General features: G+C 40.7%; 2 protein-coding genes across 5 annotated transcripts in view; one reads left to right on the top strand and one right to left on the bottom strand.

Annotated features, from left to right (window-relative positions):
* ppat (phosphoribosyl pyrophosphate amidotransferase) overlaps positions 1–20,905 on the top strand; it is a 63,862-nt gene that overhangs the window by 7,272 nt on the left and 35,685 nt on the right. The gene's annotated exons all lie outside the window — the stretch shown is intronic.
* Positions 1–20,905, bottom strand: part of paics (phosphoribosylaminoimidazole carboxylase, phosphoribosylaminoimidazole succinocarboxamide synthetase) — a 45,434-nt gene that overhangs the window by 22,967 nt on the left and 1,562 nt on the right. Inside the window, exons 2-6 of one of the 4 annotated variants that reach the window (XM_060917500.1) lie at positions 9,259–9,681; positions 9,050–9,118; positions 8,257–8,943; positions 8,052–8,129; positions 4,688–4,854 (exon numbers count right to left, since the gene is read on the bottom strand). In XM_060917500.1, the coding sequence (XP_060773483.1) occupies positions 4,688–4,854; positions 8,052–8,129; positions 8,257–8,943; positions 9,050–9,118; positions 9,259–9,681 (1,424 nt within the window). The remainder of the gene's footprint in view (positions 1–4,687; positions 4,855–8,051; positions 8,130–8,256; positions 8,944–9,049; positions 9,119–9,258; positions 9,682–20,905) is intronic. The other 3 variants (XM_060917501.1, XM_060917502.1, XM_060917503.1) reach the window with 3 other exon arrangements.

Here is a 20,905-nt window from a genome sequence, read left to right as displayed (position 1 = left end):
GGGCTCTTTAGGGATATCTGTACGAAAAATATCAACCAATGCAGAAAATATATCATCCCAGTATTTCCTCAGCTTTACACACGACCAAAAGGTATGAAGAAAGTTCGAATCACTCTCACCACAATCCCTCCAACAAGAACTAGAGGATGAAGATCCATACTTCCCTGTTATGTATGGGGTCCTAAAAAATCTAACAACCATTTTCCATCTGAATTCCCGCCAACTATTCGAATATGTCACCTTGTGTGCCTCTGTACAAATTTCAGCCCATGTGTCTGGAGAAATATCTGGCTGAAGCTCTGTCTCCCATTTTAGTTTAATATATAGTGTATCACAAGTTTCCATACTCTGGAGGCAATTGTATAGACATGAAATAGTCTTCTTACAAAAGACACCAAGTTGAACCCCAATAAAATATTGTTCTATTGCCGATGGTGAGAGGATTCTTTCAGGATTCTCAAGTTTATTAAGAAACTGCCTAATTTGTAAAAATCTAAAGAAGTCAGTATTAGGAAGATCAAATTCTTCCTTAATTTGGGAAAAGGGCTTAACCCTGTTTGACTCAATTAGCTGATGAATATAAGTAAGGCCATATCTAGCCCAGTGTTTGAATCCTACATCTAATTGCAACGGCTTAAAGTTGGGAGTAGATTTAATTAAAGTTAGACTTGAAATTGAGTTTGCTAATTTGTATTTCTTCTGTACTTCCCTCCATATCTGAATGGTGTGTTTAGACCATATGCTTACCCTACAGGATTTCAGAGAAATACTTGAGAAAGCTAATTGTTGTAGAGTATATTCACACTGTGATACCTCTATGTCCAGCCATCTGGTGGAGATATCATTTGTGATCCAAGCCACGAAGGGCTTCAGCTGTGCAGCCCAGAAATATAATTTCAGACAAGGTAGGGCAAGACCCCCTTCAGATTTAGGGAGCTGTAGCGTTTTTAGTCGTACTCTTGGCCGCCTACCTTGCCATATAAAACGGGAAATCAACCTATCCAAAATATCAAAAATGGACTTCGGTACAGGAATAGGAAGCATTTGAAATGGGTATAACAACCTTGGGAGAACATTCATACGGATGGATTCTATTCGGCCTAGCAAGGACAGGGGGAGAGATGACCAACGGGCTAGATCCTGTTTGATTTGTCTAATTATTTTATCATAATTTGCATTGTATAACTTGTCTTGTGAAGGAGTAATTATAATGCCAAGATATTTAATACCTTCAGCGGGCCAACGAAAACCACTATTATCCTTAATTTGTTTTGAAATACATCTATTTATATCTAACGCCTCTGTTTTGTTAACATTAATCTTATAGCCAGAGTAGTGTCCGAACAGTTTAACAGTATCCATCAACGCAGAAATGGAGCAAGGCAAATTGGATAGATACAAAAGAACATCATCAGCGTATAATGAGATTTTATGTTCTTCGTCTCCTGCCATTATTCCAACTATATTTGAACTATCTCTAATCATTTGAGCAAATGGCCCAATACAAAGGGCAAAGAGCACAGGAGAGAGAGGACAGCCTTGGGCTACGTTTACACTAGACCGTATCTGTCTCGTTTTCTTCGCGGACGCACTGTCCGTTTACATTAACCCCCCTGAAAAAGCGGGGAAACGGGAATCCGCCAGCGTCCACGTATTCAATCTAGATCGTATCAGCTCCGGTGCTGTGTAAACATTGAGAATACGCGAATACGCTGTGCTGAGCTCTAGCTGGCGTCTCATTGGACAACGTCACTGTGACATCCACCTTCCTGATTCGCTGGCGTTGGTCATGTGACGCGACTGCTGAAAAACGGCGCAGACTTCCGCCTTGTATCACCTTTCATTAAAGAGTATAAAAGTATGAAAATACTGCAAATACTGATGCAAATACTGCCCATTGTGTAGTTATGATTGTCTTTAGGCTTGCCATCCTTCCACTTGCAAGTAATAAGTGATATGCGCTGGGATCACACACACAGCGGCTCAGTCCCGAATCGTGGCTTGTTCACTTCACTCGCGCGCTCTGTGAGCTGCGCAGGGCCGGAGTGCGCACCCTCCAGAGGGCACTCGCTGTTCAGGGCGGAGTGATTTGGAGCGCAGGATGCCTGCGGAGCCGAGCGTATCCGCGTATTGGTGTTGCTGTGTGCACGGCTAACGGTTTTAGTGTCAACGCGAATCGTTTTAAGAACGTTAATCTGATGATCCGCTGATTCGACGTAATGTAAACGTAGCCTTGGCGTGTACCTCTTTCAAGACTGAAGGGCTCTGATAAATGCCCATTGACCCTAACTGCAGCCCTAGGTTCAGAATAAAGGATGCGGATCCATGACACAAACTTCTTACCAAATCCAAACCGCACCAAAGTTTGAAATAAATATTTCCATGACACACGGTCAAATGCTTTTTCTGCATCTAAGGATAAGACCATGGCTTCAGAAGTCTGGGTGGATGCACAGGACATGACATTTAGCAGTCTGCGCACATTGTTCCCTGAATAGTGCCCAGGAATAAATCCAGTTTGATCTGGATGTATAATTTCAGTGATATATTTATTCAGTCTACGGGCCAACATAGATGAAAGTAGGCGCAGATCTCCATTGAGGAGAGAGATGGGTCTATACGCGCCACATTCAGAAGGATCTTTGCCTTCTTTATGTAAAACTACTATAATGGCATCTCTCCATGATGGGGCCAGCTTCTTTTCTTCTAATATGCAGTTATACGCCTTTAGTAACAAAGGAGACAATATATCCTTGAAAGTTTTATAAAACTCGTTTACATACCCATCAGGGCCAGGGGTTTTATTATTCTTAAGATCTTTAATAACCTCCTCCAGTTCATTAAGGGCAATAGGCCGATCCAACTCCTCTTTTGCACCATCAGGCAGTTGTGTAATATTAATTTGGTCTAGAAAGTTTTGGATCTCACTTTCACAAGTGGAGACCCCTGAATTGGTGTATAGAGACTTATAAAAGTTAGCAAATGCTTCAGAAATTTGTACTGGATCTGTCAACATTGTGGGAGGGGTGTTTATTTTAATTTTTGTCACGACCCTGGAGGATTGTTGTTTTCTTAATTGAAATGCAAGTAAACGGCTCGCCCTTGCCCCATGTTCATAGTATCTCTGTCTAGTAAACCGTAAACACCGCTCTGCTTTGTCAGTAAATAAAGAGTCTAGTAATCTGCGTGTATTCATCAGTGATTCCAATATCTCTGTGGATTGTGTAATTTTATGTTGTTGCTCAAGATTCTTAATTTTACTTTCTAACCTTTTACGTTCAGAATCTTTTTCCTTCTTTTTGGCGCTGCAAAAAGCTATAATACGACCCCTTAAATATGCCTTTGCACAGTCCCATAATATTAATGGGGAGGTCTCCGGAAGAGAATTTAACTCCAAATAATAGTTTAGTTCTGTTTTGACAAACTGCACAAAATCTGGGTTATTAAGGAGGGATGTATTGAGTCTCCAGGTTTTTGATATGTTTCTCACCCCCAGATGCCAATCCACCAGTACTGGGGAATGGTCTGAGAGAGTGACTGGAAGTATTTTACACTCTGTAATTCTATGTATCTCCCCCCTAGGTGTAAACAGTAGGTCAATACGTGAATAGGAAGAGTGTCTATTGGAATAAAATGTAAAATCTTTACCTTTTGGATGTTTGTATCGCCAAATATCTAACAAGCCCATTTCTTGACAGTGATAATTAAGAGCTCTGCTCATATTGGCCCCTGACTTGGATGATGCTAATGGGGTTTTATCTTTAAGCTGAGACATTACACAATTCATATCACCACCTGCAATGAAAACCCCAGAGCTTTTGTCTAAAATGAAACCAAATACCTGTCTTATGAATAATGGGTCATCTTCATTAGGGGCATAAATGTTACACAAAGAGATATGCATACCATCAATTATTCCATTTAGTAATATATATCTACCCTCAGAGTCTGCAAAGTGGGAGACATAAGTGAAATTCAGGCTCCTATTTAACAGTATTGCTACCCCTCGTTTTCTCCCTGATGCATGAGATGAGAAATAGACTTTGTTAGCCCATGTTCTACCAAGTTTGCCATGCTCAGCATCTGAAAGGTGTGTCTCCTGCAGAAATGCTATTCCACAGCTACTTTGTTTCAGTTGATGGAGAATCTTCTTTTTCTTCACAGGACTATGAAGACCATTCACATTATAACTAATTAATTTAACTCCCATCGCAGTGTACCAAAACCACAGACACAGCACTTCAACTGGCACCTTGAGAAATAATTGTAGAGCAAATACGGGGGGGGGGGATACATCATAATAAAAAAAAGTCTATCTGCTTCTTTACGTCGCATATCAGATGCTCTTCTCCATTTTGTCTGTGGTTGCAGGTCTACAGTTTGGCCCTAATTTGCATATTAGAGTACTTCAAACTTTCAATCTATCATTCGTTAAATGTCAAATCATAAAATATATGTACATAATATTGGAATACATTTTGCAATAATACATTGAAAGATTTATTGATGTATTTAATTATTGCTGTATCTATTGAATGTTATATTTATGGATTTGAATATGTGAAGATTGAGAGTTTCTCTTACAAACCTATTTGCAAATCAAGTGAACCCTTTTGGGGTCGTGACCCTTCATTTGGGAAGTCCTGGATTACCGAGTGGTCATTGTACTGATGTTGTATCAGCTCACCAGGTTATCATTAGTGTCGGCCATAGAGCGCACAGAGCTGATCTCCATAACCGGAATGTATTGATCCTGCTCCTCTTTGCACTGATAGTCAATGTGCTCGGACCAGTCTGTGCTGCTGTCTCCGTCATCAACACACTCCTGAAACCGTTTGCTGAAAACACTGTGATCTGTAAACACAAGAATTAGAGAATCTAAAAAGAATTATATATCAGCATAGGTTTCCTTGTGTAATTTATAGCCCTATGATCATGCATAACACCTTTTGTAAGCACAATCTACAGAGTTGGTCTAAACAGCTTTCAGTCACATACATTTATCTTGCTCTGAATTAATTGCTATATATTCTGTACTTTGGCGTGTTACCTTTTGAGTCTGATTGTCATAGCCTACAGTATATTGTGTAATTACTCTCTTTGTAGCATTCTGTATACAACCTCGATTCCAAAAAAGTTGGGACAAAGTACAAATTGTAAATAAAAACGGAATGCAATAATTTACAAATCTCAAAAACTGGTATTGTATTCACAATAGAACATAGACAACATATCAAATGTCGAAAGTGAGACATTTTGAAATTTCATGCCAAATATTGACTCATTTGAAATTTCATGACAGCAACACATCTCAAAAAAGTTGGGACAGGGGCAATAAGAGGCTGGAAAAGTTAAAGGTACAAAAAAGGAACAGCTGGAGGACCAAATTGCAACTCATTAGGTCAATTGGCAATAGGTCATTAACATGGCTGGGTATAAAAAGAGCATCTTGGAGTGGCAGCAGCTCTCAGAAGTAAAGATGGGAAGAGGATCACCAATCCCCCTAATTCTGCGCTGACAAATGGTGGAGCAATATCAGAAAGGAGTTCGACAGTGTAAAATTGCAAAGAGTTTGAACATATCATCTACAGTGCATAATATCATCAAAAGATTCAGAGAATCTGGAAGAATCTCTGTGCGTAAGGGTCAAGGCTGGAAAACCATACTGGGTGCCCATGATCTTCGGGCCCTTAGACGGCACTGCATCACATACAGGCATGCTTCTGTATTGGAAATCACAAAATGGGCTCAGGAATATTTCCAGAGAACATTATCTGTGAACACAATTCATCGTGCCATCCGCCGTTGCCAGCTAAAACTCTATAGTTCAAAGAAGAAGCCATATCTAAACATGATCCAGAAGCGCAGACGTCTTCTTTGGGCCAAGGCTCATTTAAAATGGACTGTGGCAAAGTGGAAAACTGTTCTGTGGTCAGACGAATCAAAATTTGAAGTTCTTTATGGAAATCAGGGACGCTGTGTCATTCGGACTAAAGAGGAGAAGGACGACCCAAGTTATCATCAGCGCTCAGTTCAGAAGCCTGCATCTCTGATGGTATGGGGTTGCATTAGTGCGTGTGGCATGGGCAGCTTGCACAACTGGAAAGACACCATCAGTGCTGAAAGGTATATCCAGGTTCTAGAGCAACATATGCTCCCATCCAGATGACGTCTCTTTCAGGGAAGACCTTGCATTTTCCAACATGACAATGCCAAACCACATACTGCATCAATTACAGCATCATGGCTGCGTAGAAGAAGGGTCCGGGTACTGAACTGGCCAGCCTGCAGTCCAGATCTTTCACCTGTAGAAAACATTTGGCGCATCATAAAACGGAAGATACGACAAAAAAGATCTAAGACAGTTGAGCAACTAGAATCCTACATTAGACAAGAATGGGTTAACATTCCTATCCCTAAACTTGAGCAACTTGTCTCCTCAGTCCCCAGACGTTTACAGACTGTTGTAAAGAGAAAAGGGGATGTCTCACAGTGGGAAACATGGCCTTGTCCCAACTTTTTTGAGATGTGTTGTTGTCATGAAATTTAAAATCACCTAATTTTTCTCTTTAAATGATACATTTTCTCAGTTTAAACATTTTGATATGTCATCTATGTTCTATTCTGAATAAAATATGGAATTTTGAAACTTCCACATCATTGCATTCCGTTTTTACTTACAATTTGTACTTTGTCCCAACTTTTTTTGGAATCGGGGTTGTAGAACCTTCAAGGGTTTCTCCAGAGGGCCAAACTCAAGAACCTTAATGGCTCTAGATTGAACCTTTTTTTTTTTTCCTAAGACGATTCTATTAGCTGCACAAACCGTGTGACTTTTACGCTACGTTCACACTGCAAGGCTTAATGCTCAATTCCAATTTTTTTGTGAAATCCGATTTTTTTGTGAGGTCGTTCACATTAACAAATATATGCGACTTGTATGTGATCCTCAGTATGAACGAAAAGCGACCTAAAAGTGTTCTGCATGCGCATTGCAGGATACGACGACGTCACACGCAGTGAGCATGGCCAGTGTTTACGGAAGTAAAACCGCCCGGTTGCGGTATGACCCATCCAATCTAGCTTGAATAGCTGCATCCCCCCAAATGGAAATCAGCTCCCTAACCTCTGCGTCCTTCCATTGAGAAGATTCAGAACCTTCACAGCCCGAAGCGTCCCTCGCATTGATGTCATGCGCAGGGGCGCAGATACGTTTTTGGAACTGGGGGGGACAAAGCTGCCAGCAAACCAACCCCAACCCCGATATGCCTGTCAAACTTGTGGGTTACCATAGCAACCAAGCTCGAGCTCGCAACCTGTGCAGTCTGCGCAGCTCAACCAACCGAATATCAGTCTTTGTTTTGTTTTATGTGAGTTGTTGCAACTATGTATACACTGCTGTGCACCTCAATAAACCGAATGGTAATTAGTCTTTTGATTTTTCCGTGAGGTTTGCCTTATGCAAAGAAAGACAGCATAGACGTTTTTTCCTTCCTATAAGTGGGGGGGACCGAACGAAGTGAATTTAAATCTGGGTGGGACGAATCCCACCCGTCCCCCCCTCTATCTGCGCCCGTGATTATGCGCCATGTTGTAACTTTTTTTGAGAGACCCGCCGCCTACTTCAGCGCAGAATAGTGACGTTTGTGGCTTGTTGATGACGTGTAAGTCGGATGAATGCGACCTGGCGGTTCAGACTGAAGTCGCATATGAAAAGAGCGGATAGGAATCGGAATTAGGACCACATATCCAAACGGCCTGGGTCGGATTTGAAAAAATCGGATCTGTGTCGTTCATATTGTCAATAAAAGATCGGATACAGGCCACATGTGGGCGAAAAGATCGGATTTGAGTCACTTCAGCCTGCAGTGTGAACGTAGCCTTATTAGCCTTGAAAGATATTGTGAGTTTCAAGACGTTATGACTTGTCATTTTGTCTTGCTCATTTCACAGGTTTTGTGGACATGATTACAGTCATGATTAAGGTTCTTTCTTTCTTTCTTTAAATTACTAATGACGTCTTTCTTCATGAAATGAGAAGATTGAAGAACCTTCATCTGTGGCCTTCCGCTTTTTTCCTCGTCTTGATCCAGCAGGCTCTGTCTCTCTGAATGTCGTCTCTGTGTCACCTGTGCACACGCACAATTTATTTCCTGCACACTTGAACAGAATTGTTTTTGATGCAATGGAACTTATCCCTGTAGTTCAGTGTATTGCTTGTGTATAGTTTATATTCCTGACCTCCTCTATACGTACCTGCTGTATCAGAATGACTGGACAAAGGTTGTTCCTTGTATCTTGTCTGAACGCCATTTTTTGACCTCACCCGCATGCTATTTGACTGATCCTCTGTTTCATATTCCACCCCACTGAGCTCCTCTGGCCTCAAAATGGCGTCTGTTCTAGCCTCATTTTGGAAAGCTCTTGTGGTGATGCCTGGAGACCTCCTTAAAATGGCATCATCCATGGTCTGCTGATCATATCCAACAGCAATGATGTCACTGTCCTCATTCGCAGGCATTTCACAGATGGAATGCTCCTCTAATGTGGGAGGACTGAACATCCCAGAGCTTCTGTATAGGCCTCTGACTGGCTGGGACAGAATACTATCGAGCTGTTCGTAGAACTTCATAATGCGCCGAGTGTCTCCAATATCAGCCTTGCCTCTCTGCAAGGATCGGTACAGGTATTTCAGGTTCTTGTATTTGGTACGACACTGCTTCCAGTCCCTCTCTACACCCTGCTGAAGGAGCCGGCGTGATATTTGCACAAACACGTCCTTGTTTCGGGTCGAGCCTTGCAACTGCTGTTGAATTCCTTCCTCAGACCAGATATTAAGCAGCGCTGCCACTTCCTCCTCAGACCAATTTCGGCCTGAGTCATGGACCGTGATCACATTCTCCTCATCTGATGTCCTTCTAGCCCCTGGTGATATGGTTGAACCTGGTTTAGAAAATAGCAGCTCAGGAACTTGGCCAATGTTTCCACAATTATACAATGGGTTCACACCTACTGAACCAGTTGTTGGTCTTCTGACCTGATGACCCACCTGTATCTTTTGTGATGAGGTGATGAGAACCGGTATTTATAATTGTTTGCATATCTGCCAGACTCTCATCTGTAATGGAATGAGAATTACAAAAAGCAAATGTGAAGCAAAACTCGGGAAGGAAAAACTACTTGAATTGGACTTTAAACTCAAAGTCGTACTTTGTTAATCAAAATCCATAGCACTTTCTTGGCTTATGCTTATCTTACCATCATCAATCTTAATGTAGTGAGCTTCTCCTGGTTCTCTTCTAACAGCTATCTGGTCTCCCTCTGTTCCTTTCCTGGGAGAATCCTCCTCATCTTGGAAATCCTCTATATCCTTGCCCTGCAGGATTGCATCCACCTCTGCAAAGAAGCGCATAGGTCGACCTTGGCTCTTGCTGACCTTGTAGTCATATTTGAGGTTCTTGTATTTGGTGCGACACTGTCTCCAGTCTCGCACGACTCCATGCTGGAGTTCCAGACGGCGGGCCATTTCCTGGAAGATTGCCTTGTTTCTATGGGTGCTCTGCAGCCGCACTTGCATTTCCCGGTCAGCCCAGATGTTGAGGAGAGCCCAAACCTCTTTATCAGACCAGTGTCTCCCTCCCTCCATGCCTGAGAGAGGAACAAAATGTTGATCTCCAGTCCCTGAATAAGAGAAAACAGTGGGAATGGTCCTTTATATGTGATGAAGCTGAGCTAAGGCCCCATTCACACCTGGCAATAACCTGCATCCTGGGTACTTGGTGCAATCCACTTGCAGGTAGTCGTCGACTTACGACTGCGTTTGGTTACGACTGACCGGTCGTAAGTCGGCCTATGTTAAATGAACGTAAGTATATTGTGATGTGTAATGATATTGTAATCATCTTAAAGTCTTATTTTATCAACATTTTCTTATTTCATTACCTTGGCTCATTATTTGGTTTAAGTCAAACACTGCATACTCGGGGGTGAAAGTAACTTTTATTTCTTGCCGGTATATTATTTTGAGCCATAATGTGCGTGCGTGCAGCGTGCGCCGAAAAATACACCTAATTATTTATTATTGTTTACTTATCAAGCATTCACTAGGACTTCTTATCACTCAGTAGTACTAGTATAGTACTTTTTTATCACACTATCACTCTTTCATCCACCTGCATCAGTTTTTGATTATAAATAAATTGCAAACACATCATTTCAACAACACAATCGTTTTAATTACATTTTTTTTAGCTGAACAGTTGAAAACTAACTTTTCATTTTGGACATTGGACACAGAACAGTGTAACAGAACAGAAAAGTGAAAGTTACTTTGATTACCAGCTGCGCAAGATTTGGTTAAGCCGTACGCGCGCTGTAGCTCGCTCGTTGTTTGTCCAGCGAAACACTGCACACATAATAGAAGAGGCTGGATGCAGTGTTGCCAGATTGGGTGGTTTTAAGTGCATTTTGGCGGGTTTTGAACATATTTTGGGCTGGAAACCGTCAGCAGTATCTGGCAACACTGGCTGGATGCTGGGTGCTGCCGGGAGCTGGGCCGGAAACTGTTGTACGCTCAGCTAGCTCAGCTGGGAAACACTTGCCAGTCATAACCAGACGGTCGTAAAGTCGATTGGTCGTAAGTCGCATAGGTCGTAAGTTGACGGCTACCTGTACAAGTGTAAACAGGATCCAATGAGTCTCAGAGACGCCTTGTAATCCGATCACTCAAACCACCTTTGGAGGTCGTCTGGGACTCGTATGATCACATTTTATAGTGTAAATGCAAAAGTGCCTTTATGGAAAATATATAATCATTGTGAGACTGTTTTGTAAAGCGGAAACGAAAGCAGCTGCTGTTTGTAACTTCTTTTGTCATCGCCTTTCTCTTGTGCATTTTATAGATTTTGTTAGCAGACTATATGTAGGCATATCAGGTGAAAATTCAAATTCAGTTCAAATTGCTTGAAACTGTTCTCATTTGAATTTAGAATTGAATGCTGAACAGCATACTTCTTACAGAATTAAAATACATGTGTCTGTTCTTGAGATAGAACAAATCAAAGATTGGAAGAAAAAAAGGCTTAATTTTTTAGAAAATTGACGCAATATTCTGTATGAGGATCACATGGTCTAAAATGGGCCTCATTAACGAATGAGATCAAATGTTTTTTTCTTTAACTTTATTTTTCAAGATATTTACATTAGGGCTGTGCGATGTCCCCTTAATTGGCATCGACGATGTTTACAGTGCAAACATCGTGATGGACGATGATATCGGGGGGGGGGATTTTAATACCACGTTATTAAATATATTATTATTATTATTATTATTATTATTATTAAAAGTATTAGATACTCATCCGAGGCTTTGGCACGTAAAGGAAAAAAAAAAGCGCTAGGTGATGTGGAATATTTGGTCTTGACAACGGATATGTGGTCCAGCTGCAACATGATGCCCTATATGTCAGCTACCGTACATTATGTGGACCGAGAGTGGGCAATGCAGTCCAAATGCCTGCAGACGAGTTTCATGCCAGAGACACATTCAGCGGACAATTTAGAAAACGCATTACGCGAGACACTTGCCGAATGGAAAATAGAGGAGAAAAAGATCGCCTGTATAACAACGGGGCGAATATTGTCACAGCCATCAGGCAATTGAAATGGCCGTGGTTAGGTTGTTTTGGGCACAATTTGAACCTGGCCATAACCAACTCTCTTGCGCAACAGAGGGCCAGTACAGACCGAGCGTTTGGAGTTTGCCGAGCAGTCAACACTGCGTTTGCGCACAGCTGGCTTCGGAGAAATGAGCTGCGCAAAGCGCAGGTGGAAATGAACCTCCCCGAGCACTCACTGATCACGGCAAGATATTAATCAGCTCTAACAATGAAAGACTAGTATTCAAACTATGAGAAGAAACTACACTTAAGCTATTACTCATTGTTTATTTACACCATATCAATTGAAGATGCGTTTCGGCCTTTAGTGCGCACTTGAACGCGCTAATTTTTCCAAATTTATTAGTGTTTGAATTATTGCACCAGCTTTTAAAATCATGATTTAATATAATTATTATTATTTTTTTACTGTCTACATTTATCAGAATCACCTTCATTCTTCCATTTGGTTTGACATTATGGCTTAGAGTGGACCATTTTGTGTCTGAAAGTATAGGCCTATTTACCAGATTAAAGTTATTTGACTTCTGCCGAAGTCTGCGCTTCACTGCCGTTTGATAAGATGCAATATTTCCCGACTGAAGTCGTTAATAGTGGCTATTTGTTTGAACAACATGACAAATTTTACATTAAAAGTATAGTGTAGGCTAAAAAATGAAGTCGAAATTTATTATTAGTAGCATACTGTATTTGTGTAATTCCATGTTATGTTCACTAGCACGTCCCTGCACCATAGCCTACGTGAACAAGCGGTAATAGGATATTACTTTATAATGATTTTTATAATATATATATATATATATATATATATGTGTGTGTGTGTGTGTGTTATATAATATATTTATATATTAAACAAAACTAACTAAACTAACAAAAAACTAACTTTTTAGGTTAAATAGGCCCAGATGATACCGTATATGCATGTTTATGACAGGAGGGGGCGTGGTATCACGATGGTGGCTCTCCATCGTGATGGATGACCACCATCGTCGATGGACGGTGGCATCGTCTATCGGCACAGCCCTAATTTACATGGAAATTGGCAGGCACATAGATGGTTGTATACTGAATACAAAGTTTGGAAAATTAGTAAAAAAAAAACAAATTATGCAAATTGGAATTTAATTAGTAGTAATTATGCTAATTATGTTAAAACGTTAAATCTGTACACTCTCTTCAAATTTTTACCAAATGGCTTTATCTGTGCAATATAAAGCTGCTCTTAACTTTCATTTATACATCACAAAAAAGGAGAAATCAGTGTTGATTTATAAAATCATGGATTAAAGTTTTCCGTCATGTGACGGATTTCCGTCAACTGAACTCTCCCAAGGCCAAATGTGAGGTCGGTGCTGATCCGAGGAGAATTAAAATGACGGGTGGTTGGGTAGAGGTTGGGTTATAACACTGATGTGTTGCAACACCATCAACTATCAGCAGGGTTTATTTAACTTTTTTGTTTTTGAGCCATGCTTTGTGTCGTTCATTTCCTATGTTTGATCATATTTAAACGTTCGCTGTCTACGGTGCGGCATTAAAAAAACATGCACTGTCAAAATTGGCAAAATACATTCCCATGTGCTTGGCGTGCTTGTGTCTGACCATTTCTGTTTTGTATTAAATTAAATCTTGCCAAAATGACTTAGTTCAAACCTGGACATATAGAAATAGAGCATGTAAAAAAAAAAACGAAAAAATAAACCCCGGAAAGCCCGCTCCTCTGCTTCAGCCAGACTTGAAGACCCGACGGTGCAATGCTTGCAGACTGTCAGAAGTAATTAGACCTAAATTTATAACTAACAAATCAGCATACGCCCCAACAATTATTATTTTCATTATGCCAATGTGTAAGGTATGTTAGAACCGTGCCTTATAGCCTACGTTATATCACAATTTAAAGGACGTTTGAGGAGTTGGAGGCTGCGAGCGCGATGATGTTCCGACATGCGCTAAACTTTATTCCCTGAAAATCATACACCAGCGTTCAATGCCCCAAACAGTCAAAATGTCTAGAAGACTACGGTTAAATAATAATCATAGCCTACTAAGTTAAATTACGTCAAAACATCTGTTTCTGGCCGATGAAATGATGGAGGAAAATGAGAACGAACGCAAAGTAGATAGCAGCCAACTTCACACAATCTTTTAGGCAACTTAACACTCGTGTTGGCCACAATATTTCTCTTAATAAAATCTTGAATTGTTTTTGAAGTCGTATTCAACACAAAGTAACGTCAAATTATAATTTTAATTTAAGCGAAGATCCAAACTTTTTTTCTATATTGACGTCGAGCATAGAGGAGCATGTCATTCTGCTTTCGGTTTCGGCAGCATGGATGCGCTTTACATGAAAGAAGGCACTGATGTGTCTGCCATCGATAAAGGTGTAAAAAAACAAGTGGAGGTGGGCTTGGCTGTACGAAATGGGTGAAAACGGAAAGCCATTTAGTTCATGGTGCAAAAACCTAAACATTCCAGGCGCTTGCATTTGTGTGGTTTGCCACAAAAAAATAATATACGGAAGCAATAGAAAGAAAGTGCAATAAATTGAATATATTAATCCATTAATTAATTGATAATAAAGTTATCAGTTCCAAGTTAACCATTCTCAGAATTTCATCGAAATCCACCCATAACCCCCCCATAGAATTTCATCGAAATCCACCCATAACCCCCCCATAGAATTTCATCGAAATCCACCCATAACCTCCCCCACCCCCCGTAAATTTTCAAATAATTTTTTTTGCTTTAATCCATGTATAAAATATGCATAAATAAGTATTGAACGTCATTCACATCTACCATTCTTTATCAAAATAAAAAAATAATAAAAGATTATTTCTAATCTCCTCTTTGTGCTCTGTAGGCCTTTGTATTTCTAAGTAGGGCCTACTAGTGTTTTTATGAAAGAATATAAATTATTTCAATTAATATTCACAGCTTTCAAGACAAACCTAGAAAAAACTGTGTGAGCCGCATCCAATAAACAACTCCAGTTTATTGAATTGAAATTGACACTCGTGTTTCTGGCTTCCGGTTTTTAAAAACCTCATTCCGACCACTAAGATGTCTATATTTTTCATCAAAGCAATTAGTTATATTCTAAAATAGTTATTTATTTACATGAATCAGTTTTATTTGAAAAAAATAAGGAGGTAAAGCTATGAAAACTCACTTAAAAGTCTCCCGTGAAGTATAACATCAAAACTAGCAGACAGAAAATTTTGCTGAATACTTACTTCATCAGAAACGGTGAGCGCTATAGAACATCCCTATAAAAGTTATCTAACTGATATTCATGGGTAATCCAGTCGGAAACCGATCAGAAGAGAGAGAGCCTGAGCACCTTCCTGTGACTCAAAAAGCACCGGTAGTTTTCCGACATCACGCGGGCAGAGCGTGCACTCTGTTGTACCGACTTCAACCTGCCGTTACTCCCAAAGTACTGAACAGATCTTAATTAGAGGCATTTTTTTGGAAAGCAGAAATTATAAGCTTTTTAATGATGGTATTGATGATAGAAAATATTCAAGAGTTAAGCAATGACAGATTTGGAAACTTAGATGAGCGTCTGCATGCACAATTTTCACAGCATGGCCAGCAAGTGTCTGATATGCCTACCATGTGAGTGAAATATTTGAAACAACCTATTAAGGTACAAGAGAGGATTTACCAGACATTGTCGCTTGAAAATAAACGCATTGGAGGCAAGGGCGGGTGGTGCATAAGAGCGATTGGGTGACACACTGCCAAAACGAAAAAAAAAATTTTTGTTTGGTTTTTTTTTTAAACAAACTTTCACCAGTGCTGCTGTAGGCCGTTTTAATCTGTCTCTGGGTATCATTGTCCAATCAGGGTGGTCTTGCTTCTAGAGTGCCACCCCTTTTGGGGCGATTTCAGTCACATTGAAAATCGCCCAAGAGTTCACTGATAGAGTCCCATGTTAATATATTTTTTTGTCCTGACACTTCAATGCAATCTCTATGGGTTCCGGGGGGGCTTGCCCTAACGTGCTTTCGTCACTGCGAAGCGCGGCAAAGTTGCGTTCGATCCTCTCAGTTTCTGAGGTGAGATGGATGTGGAAAGCAATTCAGTGCGGTCCTTAAAAGAAGTTCCATTTAGTCAGCGATCAAATCGAGTTAAATTGGCAACAAAACAAGCTGGACCCCCTCGACCAAATCTAAACATAAATTTCGACAAAGGGGGAAATCATATACTCAAGGTTTTACTTCAACATGGTACCAGCGCAAATCCTGGCGAGCTGGCTGCGAGGACGCCTCAGCGGTTTTCTGCTACCCCTGCTTACTTTTCCACCCTGGAGGTGGCTCCACGGACAACACTGCTTGGACGGTCACCGGAGTTTCGGATACGCATCATTTGTCGGAGAAAATAAAAAAACATGAGTCATCAAAGATTCACATGGGCAGCTGCCTGAAATTTTCGGCTTTTGGGAGAGTGAACATCGCTACACAACCGGATGAGGGCTACAGGCTAGCAGTTCGCTGCCACAACGATGAGGTGAGCAAGAACAGGCACATATTAAACCAGCTCATCCAATGCATGAAATTTTGTGGAGTGTTCGAGTTAGCTCTACGAGGCAAAGACAAAACTGAGGGCTCCAGTCACCGTGGTGTTCTTCTGGGTTTGGTTGACTTCGTGACTCTCTCTCTCACACACACAGTCACAGAATCCGTTCACTTTTGATGTTTTCAATGTGCATTTTTATATTTGCCACACTTGCTCTGAGAGTTAGCACTTTGGTAATATCCTTGGTAAATACCAGTAATTGCAAGATCTAAAGATCCACTCATCTATTTATTCAACTGCTATTGTTATGTTAGCCAACTATTTACAATGTTTTGTTACAGTAAGTGCACTTTCCTGTTGTCCTTAAGTTGCACAGTCTGTAAAATTCTTGCTGGTCATGGAGAGGTATTTGCAAAAATTGAGGTTAGCAGGCTTAGAGAACGACGTTTACCTGCTTCCACCAGGATTGTTCACTGACGTACGGAAGTACACGAAGCCCTCGTCTTTACCTGACTTCGGCCCACATGATCTGTATACCTATGTCGTTAAAAACCCATCGCCATACACAGGTATTGATCTGAAAGCGTATAAGAGTTTGGATACCTACAAATATTTTGTGTCAGGCTGGGTAACATGCCTACATCGGCGGGTCGTCCCTGGAGCCGGTGGTCGCCATCTTATTACAGCTAAGGTTTGTTCACATTTTCATTTACTTTCGGTCCTCAGGATAAACAAAATGTTATTAAATGTCATTGAAATAACTTCTTAGTCTGTTGAGACATGGCCCGTTATAAATTTGCTGTTACCAGGCAATAACCAAGAACTGTATTATTAGGGTCGGTGTAGTTGTAGCAGTGTATTAGCAACTAGCTGTTAGCACTAGCTAATGTCAACAACATCATAGCTGGTATGTTACTGTAGCAATGTTTACGTTCAGTCATTTGGATGACTGTTAAAACCTTTCAGCCTCAAGTTTTTCCTTTACTGGATTTACTAGTTTACTGAGCTAGCGCGCTCGGGCAAGCTGGGAGCTAGCGCACGCTAGCCTGCTGGCGGCCAGTGTGCGCTAGCTCAGTAAACTAGTCCAAAAGAAATCGTGTATGAACTCCAAACACAATTACGGAAGCCGCGAGAGGCCCTTCATATAATCTTTTTTTTTAATTTTTTTTATTCACCTTGTTATCCCGAGATAACACAACTAATTCGAGATCTCGAGAAAAAAAAACCGTTATTCCGAGATAACGACATAATTAATTCAGGATGTCGAGAAAACAACACAACTAATTCGAGATCTCGAGAAAACAAAACAATTATTCCGTGATCTCGAGAAAACAAAACAATTATTTCATGATCTCAAGAAAACAGCTGAAATTTCTAGCAGAGCTGCGCCCCCCCTGTGGGTCAGACAGTGAAGACTTAGAAATTGGCAGACATGTAACAGAGCAGAAATGGCTTTTTACGATGCCTTGAGACGGCAACCCCTGATGAAAATATTGCCTTATTAGGTGATCGATTATTCCAGACATTCTAATGACCAAAGTTGCGTCTATACAGAATGAGAAATAGCCCCAAAGTCAGCATATCACAAGTCTCTTGGCGCACCTGAATGAACCATTTCTCAGCTGTTTACTCGAGATCATGAAATAATTGTTGTTTTCTCAAGATCACGGAATAATTGTTTTGTTTTCTTGAGATCTCGAAATAACGGTTTTGTTTTCTCGAGATCTCGAATTAGTTGTGTTGTTTTCTCAAGATCCTGAATTAATTATGTCGTTATCTCGGGATAACAAAGTGAATTAAAAAAAAAGGATTATATGAAGGGCCTGTCTCGGCTTCCGTACACAATTGATCACAGGTGATGCATTTAAAAAGCCGGATGTAAACGGCTTTGTGAACACCGTAGCGTTTAGAGTTTAACCTTAACCATATCAAACATTTATTCATCTTGTGTGCCATGTTCTATAAGAACTTTAAGATGAAGCAAGCCAAACCAGTACTGACATGAGAGATTCGTCTGAAATCTGGAGGATGATAGTTGAAATGGTAAAAAAAAAAAAAGCTTCATTTAGGGTTCTTCTGTTTTAGTGGTCTTTTTATAAAATTATTAGTAATGTAAGTCTTCTACATTGACCTCATATGATGAAAGCGAATAGATGGGTAGCTTTCTGACGAATTATGGTGGTTTAGCCCCCAGTGTATTAGCCACATCGTCAGGTGTTTTAGCCCCATCATTGAACTGAACCAAGCTTGATCGTAATTTTGCCTTCTAAGACATCAATAACGGTAATTTATCAGTTTTTAGAGTTAAGGATTAGAAATTGTATAGCCCGCAGCCATATATTGATTGGTGGGCATTTTGCCATGACCGCTAACATGCTGAACATTTTGCATTCTTCAAGTGGTTTTATTCAGTTCAGATGATCTTCCGAAGATGAGCAAAAGCCAAAATGTAACAAGTAGGAGAAGTGAAACTTATGCTTTTGTGATTTGCTATGAAACAAGTGGTTTTGATTCTGTTGTCTACATGCATGTCAATTTCATGTTGAAGTTAATCCCGTCAGCAACAAAATCTTGATGTGAAGTGTTTCTTCGAATGACGATCACATCTTTTAGAATGTCTTTTGAAACTGCTCTGTTGACCTAGCATATATTTAAACGTGCAAACCCTTGATTTGATTCAGCTAGGTAGTCAGAGTTTCTTCAACTACTTTAAAGGAAATATTTCACAAATAAACAAATTGAGCTAAAAGTCAATCTTTATGACTGTCCTTTATAAAAAAGCTGCATGTTGAATTTGTTCTGAACGATATAACCACTAAAATAGTAATGAAAATAGACAGGACTATTTTTTTGTCAGGGAGGCTGCCATAACTCCATCATGCTTGATGTCATTTTCCGCGAGTACAGTGGAGGTGTACAAGTACATGCTACACTAGACTATAGTAGGGGTCGACCGATAATCGGCCTGGCTGATATATCGGGCCGATATTCTGCATTTTTAGGGTTATCGGTATCGGCCATAATTTCCACCGATATGCCGATAACATGCCTTTTTGCAGCCATTTCATTCCTAACGCGACTGTCACTGCACGTCCTTTCCTGCACTCGCCTCTCTGAGTTCAAGAACACGGTCCCGCCCACCACAACATCTGATTTGTTTGGCACAAGAGATATAGCCAATCGACACGTGTAGCTAAACGCTGTGAACTGTTTCAAGGTGGCCGTACGGGCACTCGGGCAGAAGCGGCACAAGGGATACAGCCAATCAACACGCGTAGCTAAACGCTGTGAACTGTTTCAAGGCAGCCGTACGGGCACTCGGGCAGAAGCAGATCCCACTTCAAGGTAAGGACACGCTGCTTTTGCTGCAATAAGTCACAAACACACAAGTTGCAAAAGCACATCATCATTATATGTTTACATTCTTCATCTACTACTCGTTAAAATTGTCCATTTGCATCTGTGTAGCCAGGCAAACTTAGCTTACGGAAGGAAGCACTTGAATTAGCCTACAACCAACTAGTCTCGCTGAAACTACATGTAATGCTTCCTTCACTACAATATAATCCTCCTAAATTGGGAATATTAGGCTTGGGCATTAAAAGCATTAGGCTACGTTTACATTACGTCGAATCAGCGGATCATCAGATTAACGTTCTTAAAATGATTCGCGTTTACACTAAAACCGTTAGCCGTGCACACAGCAACACCAATACGCGGATACGCTCGGCTCCGCAGGCATCCTGCGCTCCAAATCACTCCGCCCTGAACAGCGAGTGCCCTCTGGAGGGTGCGCACTCCGGCCCTGCGCAGCTCACAGAGTGCGCGAGTGAAGTGAACAAGCCACGATTCGGGACTGAGCCGCTGTGTGTGTGATCCCAGCGCATATCACTTATTACTTGCAAGTGGAAGGATGGCAAGCCTAAAGACAATCATAACTACACAGTGGGCAGTATTTGCATCAGTATTTTCATACTTTTATACTCTTTAATGAAAGGTGATACAAGGCGGAAGTCCGCGCCGTTTTTCAGCAGTCGCGTCACATGACCAACGCCAGCGAATCAGGAAGGTGGATGTCACAGTGACGTTGTCCAATGAGACGCCAGCTAGAGCTCAGCACAGCGTATTCGTGTATTCTGAATGTTTACACAGCACCGGAGCTGATACGATCTAGATTGAATACGTGGACCCTGGCGGATTCCCGTTTCCCCGCTTTTCCAGGGGGGTTAATGTAAACGGACAGTGCATCCGCGAAGAAAACGAGACAGATACGGTCTAGTGTAAACGTAGCCTTAGAATGTAGATGGTTACTTGTTAAGTTGTTACATAGTAGGGAGTGATGGCCTACTTTATGTTTGATTTTACTTTTTAAAAAATGCTGCAGGCAGCTCCCTACACTTGATTTGTTATTTAAAAACTACTTGAAGTTGGTAAGTCTTACTTAGTTCTTAGTGTAAAAGAATCCAGAGTGTATTTTCATTTATTTTCCACTGAAAATGGTGAGCTGTAATATAGTAGGGAGTGATTTTATTTTTTTATTGGTGAATATTTTATTATTATTTTATTTACTCATTTTATTCTAACTAATGTTTGACTTTATTGTACAAATGCTGCTGGCATCTCCCTGCACAAAATTTCATGTTCAATTTTACAATTAAACATACATTTCATGGATATGAAGGTCTGTGTCAGTGTGTGCT

Source organism: Neoarius graeffei, chromosome 3 (genome assembly GCF_027579695.1).
Source record: "Neoarius graeffei isolate fNeoGra1 chromosome 3, fNeoGra1.pri, whole genome shotgun sequence".
In the NCBI taxonomy this organism is placed as follows: domain Eukaryota; kingdom Metazoa; phylum Chordata; class Actinopteri; order Siluriformes; family Ariidae; genus Neoarius; species Neoarius graeffei.
This window is presented reverse-complemented; position numbering and strand designations above follow the sequence as displayed.